This window comes from Fukomys damarensis, unplaced genomic scaffold (assembly GCF_012274545.1).
Source record: "Fukomys damarensis isolate Sample0158 unplaced genomic scaffold, DMR_v1.0_HiC HiC_scaffold_23, whole genome shotgun sequence".
Lineage (NCBI taxonomy): Eukaryota > Metazoa > Chordata > Mammalia > Rodentia > Bathyergidae > Fukomys > Fukomys damarensis.
In genome coordinates this window covers 20390413-20398641 of record NW_022900935.1, presented here as the reverse complement: position 1 = coordinate 20398641, position 8229 = coordinate 20390413, and the positions used below count along the sequence as shown (strand labels likewise).

Sequence of the window (8229 nt, the reverse complement as noted above, 5' to 3'; positions counted from 1 at the left end):
TTTTTTTTTTTTTTTTTTTTTGTACAGGAAATCGAACTTGGGACCCTGCACTTGTGAGGCATGCGGTGGCACCACTGAGCTAAATCTCCAGCCCTAAAATCCGTTTCTTCTGTGGAGCTGTCAACTAATAATTTAAAACACAGCATGGACCTAACAGCTTGACCACCAACTCGAGCATTTGGATCTACAAGGATTCCATTAAGGGTTGGGCACTTCCATGGCTAGTCTTAAAGCTAGGGCATAGCCATCCTTTGTTTCTAGAAATGTGAGTTGAGGCCCATAGGATCTAATAGGATGAGGCAAAGCAGGTACCTCAATATGGACCACAGGACTCATCATCCATTCAATTATTTAATTCAACACATATTGTATTATTTATATGTATACAAATAATTCAGGCTCACAGCTAGAGGTCCACTGGTAAATGTTAGGCCTGATCCCTACTCTTGGGGACCCAGTATTATAGCTGGAGACACACTTGAAACAATTTCACATTAATGAAACTCACCTGTGACACATGAGGAGGCGCAGTCTAGCGTGGAGGTTAAAAGTTTGGGTTTGATCTGACTACTTGGTAGTTAGGTCACTTTGGGCAAATCCATCTAAGTCTCAGTTGCTTCATTTTTGCCTGTGAAATGCACATGAAAACCTGAGGATAGTGTTAGCAATTCAACAAGATAATGTAAATAATTATTAGCTGCTGCTAATAAGTACAGAGAGCTGTGAGAGCAGAAAAGGCTCAGTAAAAAGTCCTCAGCAAGCCGCACCCCCCAGGAATAGCTGAGCTTTTTGCCAGTGAGCGGGGCAGGAGTTTCTACAGGTATTAGAAGGCCAGGCCCAGAAGCTGCTGCATCCAGAGGTGCAGTCCTTCCCTCATCAGCCGTCTGCTGCCGGCTGGGGCATCTGGCTCACTTCCCCCATCGGATCCAACTTCAGCAGCCACTTAACTTAGGATTTGGCTGCTCTTGGCCTTGCTAGGCTATGTCTTGCCAGCTATGGGCCAGAGCACCTCCAGGGGCTGATGCATGTGAGCCCATCAACAGGGTTTTAGAATTCTAGGTGCATGTATAAAACAAATCAGAAAACTTTCCTGGGCTCCTTAAGAATGGAATACCAGCTTCCACTGGCAGAGGCCTCAGCGGCAGGGGCGCTTAAAACCCGTTTCACCTGGGCAAAGAGGCAGGTGCCAAGATCCATGGCTCACCAATAACATTTCTGGGGCCTCAAGGTTCAATCAATGGGGGAATCCTTCGTATCTATGACATGCCCAAATCACAGGGGGTCTGCAATCTTAGCAGAGAGAGAAGCTGCGCACGGTAGACTACGCCTATAATCTCAGCTGCTAGAGCGGCTAAGCTAAGATCATGAGTTTGTCAGCCTGGACAACATAATGAAACTCCACCTCAAAAAAAATTGTTTTAAAATAATCAAGTAGAGAATTGTTCTTGGATTTGGCAGGGAACTTCCAAGGCATCTATTCCAACCTTCACACAAAGGGGGAAGTGTCTCTGTAAGCCTGTCATCCTTAACCTTCTAGTTATTCCTAAATGAATCACATTTATGGTAACAAGTGATCCAAGTAATTGAATTGCCAGTAAGATAGCCAAATTCTCATAGGAGAACAGATTAGGAAAGGTAAAACATAACTGGAAATCAAACTACTAATACAGAGTAAAACACCTTTCCAGGGCATGCTAGAATTAAGATGGTCATGAGTTACCTTTTTAAGTAGGTAGCGCTGGCTTAATTTAGCACTTTCAATCTGCTGAGTCTGGTGTGCCAATTTGAGGAATTATTCAGAGCAAGAGTGCTGAGCCGCCAGTGCCCCTCCTGAAGAGCTCTCCTTCCAGTCCAAGATTGCCGGGGCGGGCTACACTCTCTTACTAGCTTAGAATGTTGGGCAAGTTACATCACCTACCTGAATGTTTTTTTACTCTCTGTACAGTGGAGATTATATATAACAATGCCTGCCATGTAAGTGCTTAATAAACAGCTCTTGGCCAGGGATTTAACTCAGTAGTTCCACCATCTGCCTCGCAAGCTCAAGTCCGGCTTCACAAGCTCAAGGACCCAAGTTCAATCCCCAAGTACCAAAAACAAACAAAAAAACCCCAGTACCTCTGATTCTGGCATCACCCCTTTCCCAGTCAGCTCTAGTTCATTTCTTGTCCTCTGGTTTCCCATGATCAGTAGCACATGTCCCAGTACCTCAGTGGTCTAAATCAAATCTGTCCCTCTAGAGCTCAAAGGTATCAGCCCACCTCGCCTCACCAGTCCAGAGTAGCTGCACCAGCCTCCCACATGGTCTCTACTGCACCCACTCTCCTGTCAACTCACTCACCCTCATCTTCTCTTCATTGAGTACTCACTGAGCAACAGTCTCCATATTCTAAAGCCCTCGAAGGACTTTTACTACTTAGGATAAAGGAATGGAGGAGTGTCTGTCATGAGCTATGTGTGCACAAAGTGTTTGATAGCTTAGTGCTTTGTTAGGGTTTGCACTGAGCCCATCTTTCTCAAAGGGCTAACTTAAATTCCTCCTTCTCTACAAGTTTTCCAGACCAGCCAAGGCCTCTGTGGTCATTCCTCGCACTAAGCACTACAGCAGACTTGGTGAGGTCAACCATATGTCCACCTTATCATCCTCAGCTGTAAGCACACACGTGCTGGGAAACACCTCACCTTCTTCCCATTGCTAGCATGTGTTCCAAGCTGGAACACAGTCTCCATGCTGGCTAAACGCTGATTCAAGGGCCTCCTTCACATCCCTCCAACTGCTCTTTTCCATGGAGACCAGTCAATCATAGAATCCAAGTATAAAATCTTAGGAAAGAAGAAGATTCAATTTTCCATAAAAATGAAAGAAATGGAGCCAGATCCACGGCAATGGGCCCCAGGCTGCACTCAAATCACTCTGGCATTATGAGACCAACATATGACAGAAGTGCTGCCAACAGGTTGGCCCACCGAAACAGAGGCAGTCTCCTGAGGCTGGGCCCCAGGACACTAGGGCTAGGAAAGGACATTCCTCAGAAGCTCAGGGTACCCGTGACATTCTACCTCCCAGCCACATGCAAAGAATTCTGTAATTAGAAGTTATTTAATAGATCTAGTCCAACCTGCGTAACAGCGGGCTCAGGAACAAGTGTGTGTTTTTTTTTGTTTTTTTTTTTTTTTGAGACAGGGTCTATGTAGTTGAGACTGACCTGGAACTATATAGCCCAGGCTGGTCTCGAACTCAAAGCGATTCTCCTGCCTCAGCCTCCCAAGTGCTGGGATTACAGGCATGCTAGGACCAAGTGTTTTGAAATAGAGAAGCTAGGATTTCTAATACCACCCTGCCCCACCCCACCTCCCTCCCAAGGATCAAACTCAGGACCTTGCACTTGCCAGAGCATGGCACCACTGAGTGAAATCCCCAGCTAGGACTTCTACTAATTTTGTGGTTAAGATAAATTCCCTTCAAATCCCTGAAGATACTGCTGTCACAAGGTAGGGGCTTGGGACTGCCTTCTGAGAGTAAATTAACACACAATGTCCTAGGTGTAACTAACTGGGAGGCCCTACTTCAGGCCCATTTTGATCTTTTGTTGATACCAGGGATGGGACTCTGCCAGGCTTGCAAGGCAGGCAGAACACCACTGAGATAAATCCCTGGCCCTTTTAGTCCTTTTCCTGATTTCTCCTGGTCTATTCCTTTCCCTATACAAAGAGCATACTGCCATCTGTAGGACACCCAATAGCATTGCTCCAAATTCTTATCTCAAGGCTGTCTTACAGTATTGCACTCCCATCTGCTCAGAACTGGTGTCTTGTCCTGGGTGTGGTGGCACAATCCTATAATCAGAGTATTCTGGGAGGCTAATGCAGGGAGGGAGGGTAAAAATTTAAGCCCAAATTGGGTGACGTAGTAAGACCTTGTCTCCAAATTTTCAAATTGGTGTATGTTGGGGAGGGAAGGGTAGGGAGGTAGCTTGGTGCAGAGATACAACCACTGGTACAAAAAAAAAAAAAAAAAAAAAAAGGATCCCACAGACACGATCCAGGGTTGACAGTGCTAAAGAATTGTGCCCAAGCTGCCTCTTTTGATACTGTTCAGAACATATCACTGTATTACACCTTGTTTCTTCTCCTGTTTCCACTCACACGATCAATCATCCTAGTGTGAATTTAAAAGTCAATTCAAGCTACCCCAAAGCTACATATAATCATTTCTAACTCAGATTATAAATAGTGATCATTCATTAGCCTCTTGTTAGAAAAGTAACCATTATATAGTGAACCTTTTACAGCATTCAATAACACAAACAGCCTGCTGCAGCACGTGCCACCAGGTTATAGTATTAACTATACACTGAACAGTTCTAAGTATGCTCTCTCTACACAGCCCACTCATTCTAACACAGGAAGTAGGGCTGGGGATTTAGCTCAGTGGTGCCACCGCCTGTCTTGAAAGCCCAAGGTCAGGGCGGGGATTTAGCTCAGTGCTGCCACCGCCTGCCTCAGGAGAGCAAGGTCCCAAATTCGATCGCGGTACCTAAAAAAAAAAGCACAAGGTCAAGTTTGATCCCCAGTATCAAAAATGAAAACAAACAAACAAAACCACAGTAAGTAGGTTATTATTATTCTTACAAATAAATTTGGTGAAATTCAAATCAAGATCTAGCCAGAGCTGCAGAAGCACATGTTGGCAATACGTAGCCTCTACTGTAATATTAACAGTCCTCTAGCAAGCATTCTTCTGCTATAGGTTCTTGGCTTTTAAGAGTTTTTACACAAATGTCTCGAGAGGCAAGTAATCCTATGTGATCAAGGCTAGTTCTCACACAGCCTAGGAAAGCGGTCAGAGGTTTTCCCTGAATTGAGAGGCAGTGCCCTAACAACTGTTATCATGGCCTCTGGATACACAGCTCTCTGCCAACTTCAACCACACAAGTCAAATGCTATTCTACAAAACACTAAAGTTCCCTTTCATAGAATTGCTTAAGCAACACAAAAAAATTTTATTACTATTCTAACTCTTGAGTCTCAACCTTCTATGGAAGGATAGTATTAGGCTGCACTATCACTTCCAACTGTAATTTTTTTTTGCTAGTTTTGAGACAGGGTCTCATTATGTAGTTCAGGCTGGCCTTCAACGCACTATACCCTAGGCTGGACTTGAATTCATGGCAATCCTCCCGCCTCAGACTCCCAAGTTCTGGGATTATAGAGATGTGCCACCACGCCTGGCCCCAACTGTAATATTAAATACACAAACCAACAAATATCCTAAGATCTTAAAATTCCCTCTAAATTGTTCTCTAGAAAAACTATTTGTGCCTTTAATTGGCCTTTTTAAAAGGGACAGAGAAACAAAAAACTGCCTGTTTGCAAATAAACATCTAAAAGAATACAGTAACAGCTGATCTGGGCCAAGGGATCAACACAGAGTGTTGATTGTGGAAGCAGACAATGCAGACAACTCTGAAACAAAAAACCCAGGGCAGAGAATTTGCAGTAATGTGGACTCTGAGTGTTTCCACCATCCCAAAGGCCCTATATGGAGCAAATATAAACTAGACAGTCTCTATAACTTGCCAATTTATTACCTGAACAGAAAGAACTCACTGCCACCAACAGCACTGTGCAGTTTTATTAACCATTCAAGTACAGTAGCAACTGGTAAAATTGGGACAGAATTGGGATTGAAAAATGAACAGATATTCAGAATCTAACAATTTAAAAGAAGCCACTACATACTCTTTTCACAAACATGTTTTCACAGAGCCAATACAGTACTAGCCATTAACCCAGTACACCAAGTGTACTGAAGTAGAAAAGATGCAACAAGAAAAATAGCTACATTAGAAAGACCAACACTTTAGAAAAAGAGTAAAACACTTTTAGTTTCTCCCCTTTAGCCCCTAAAACAACATCTTACAGTTTGGATCTACCTATACAGTCCTACCATCAGCTTCTAGAATATTTGTCAGGAGGGAAAAAATAAAATGACACTGGCCAGTACAGTCTTTGGATATTTAGGAAGGGGAAGGGGAGAAAGTCAGTTCTCAGAACAAATTAGTCAGCTTCAGTTTCATCAGCAGGATCTTTGGATTCTTTGTTCTTCCGTACTTCTTCAATGTGTTTATCCTGTAAAGAAACTGTATGTTACTATCATGAGTCAAATAAAATAGCCTATCAAACCATACCGCTCCCTGAAAAGAGGCCCAAACACAGCCCTAGCACAAGTATTAAGCATGTAGGAGTAACAAAATGAAAGTTCTAAGATATTTTCAAGCCTCCCAAATCACGGGTGAAATCTAACAACCATTCCTCCTAATGCTCTTCTAAGCAATGTGGAATTATGTTACAAATCACTCAATTTTCTTTTTTTCTCTTTGCAGTGCTGGTGAGTAAACCCAAAGCTTCATGCATGGTAGGCAAGCATTCAGCCATTGAGCTACACACATCCCTAATCTTTAATATTTCACCTTCAAAATAAGATTTTATTTAACGAGTTAAATCCCCAAATTGATGACAAAAAGACATCTAACACCTTTTATTAATGGCAATTAGTTCAAGCCAATTCACTGGCATGCCAAACTTCCAATTCTTAACCCTTCTACAAAGTAAGAAACCAACCTTCTCTCGCAAACGCTCCAGTTTGGCAGCCATTTGTGCCTCTCGGTTCTCTTTGTTAGCTTCCATTTTGTGGGTCAGTTTCTCTTCCGCCATTTTACTGAAGTTGTTGTTCTCTTCTATTGCTTTTTGAAGCACTTCTTTCTCATGCTCTCGTTTCTCAGCAAGCTGCTTCAAGACTTCAGCTTCATGGGACTAGAAAAAAGTTTAACAGGGGAGGCTGCTTGATTGTCTTTAGCAGTAATTAAATTAAAACAGAAATTACTTATCAGGGGAATTGAAGAAGTAGAAAATGGGATCTCTTAAAATACTTACAACTTGAATTATCCCTATCATAAAATACTGGGAAAACCATTTTTTTCTAGCATTTGTATTTACTTTAGGAAACAGCCCAATTATTTAAGGTAATCCTTTTAAGATTTATTTAGTGGTATCCAAATGAGTTGGCACTGTCGTAAAGAGAAGAGCTACGCAAAGAAAACTAGCTCACTATAATAATTTTAGCCATAACTGATAAATCATTGGAGAGATCAACTTGTAGGTTATAACACAGCAATTGGCATTGGTTCTATTCATTCTATTTTACAATATTCTACTCAAGAGTTTCACTGTATTTAGTAGTTACTATGTAAAATAGCCTAATGATCACCGGGGTCAAGGGTGATTCCTAAAAATCTTCCACTGGTCCAGCCTTTGGTTGTACTGCTTCCTATTCCTATTGCATTAAAGATCAGGAAAAAGATGATGCACCGTGAACATTGCCAATCTGCCTGGGGAAATGATTTGCAGTGCTGGCAATGGGTCAGTGCATACCACAGCACATGACACTGAAAGGTGTGACACACGCTACAACAGCTTAAAAAGGAGTGTGTGCAAGCGCACAGGCGCGAGCTTTCAAGCCAAAGTAGCTAGGTTGGGTTACTTCATCTTTTTTCTGTTGTTCTTGAGGATAGAGCCTGGGCCTCACTAGCCCAAAGCACTCTATTACTGAACCACATTCCAGCCATACTTCACTTTTTTGTGTCCTAGTTCCCCCAACTTTAAAAATAAACTTACTGGGCCAGGGATTTAGCTCAGTGGTTCCCGAAAGGCACCTGCCTTGCAAGTGCAAGGACCTGAGTTTAATCCCCGGTATCATAAACAAACAAACAAACAAACAAACTTACTCATCCCAATCACTGTTGCTGGGAAAGGGAAGACTAAATGAGAATTTATTTAAAGTTCTTAATGAGTAGAATAACACTGAATAGAAAGAAACACTCCAAAATGTAAACAGTGGTCATTTCTAAGAATTAGGATAACAAATACTCTTTAATTTTCAAACTTCAAATACTCTTGTTACAAACTTCTGTGTTTTCTAACTTTTTATAATTAGTATTTGTTGATTAATTGGAAAGATAGCTTGTTAAAGATGGCTACTTTATAACTGCTTAGAAAAAAATTTAGTTGAGCAATACAATCACAATGCTAGCAATTTAAAGTGTCTGTACAGCTCTCAAAAAACTAGAGAGAGACAGGGCTGGGAATTTAGCTCAGTGGTTCTGCCACCTGCCTCGCAAGCACAAGGACCCAAGTTTGATCCCTGGTACCAAAAAAAAAAAAAAAAAA

General features: G+C 42.1%; 1 protein-coding gene and 1 long non-coding RNA gene across 2 annotated transcripts in view; both read right to left on the bottom strand.

Moving 5' to 3' along the window:
• Positions 1-2969, bottom strand: part of LOC104868608 — a 12637-nt gene extending 9668 nt beyond the window's left edge. The window contains exons 1-2 of the long non-coding RNA XR_782051.2: positions 2683-2969; positions 509-628 (exon numbers count right to left, since the gene is read on the bottom strand). This is a non-coding gene — a long non-coding RNA (uncharacterized LOC104868608). The remainder of the gene's footprint in view (positions 1-508; positions 629-2682) is intronic.
• A 2651-nt stretch (positions 2970-5620) lies between these two features.
• Positions 5621-8229, bottom strand: part of Stmn1 (stathmin 1) — a 4452-nt gene continuing 1843 nt past the window's right edge. Inside the window, exons 3-4 of the mRNA XM_010633450.1 lie at positions 6625-6816; positions 5621-6132 (exon numbers count right to left, since the gene is read on the bottom strand). Coding sequence (XP_010631752.1) covers positions 6061-6132; positions 6625-6816 — 264 coding nt within the window. The 3' untranslated portion in view covers positions 5621-6060. The remainder of the gene's footprint in view (positions 6133-6624; positions 6817-8229) is intronic.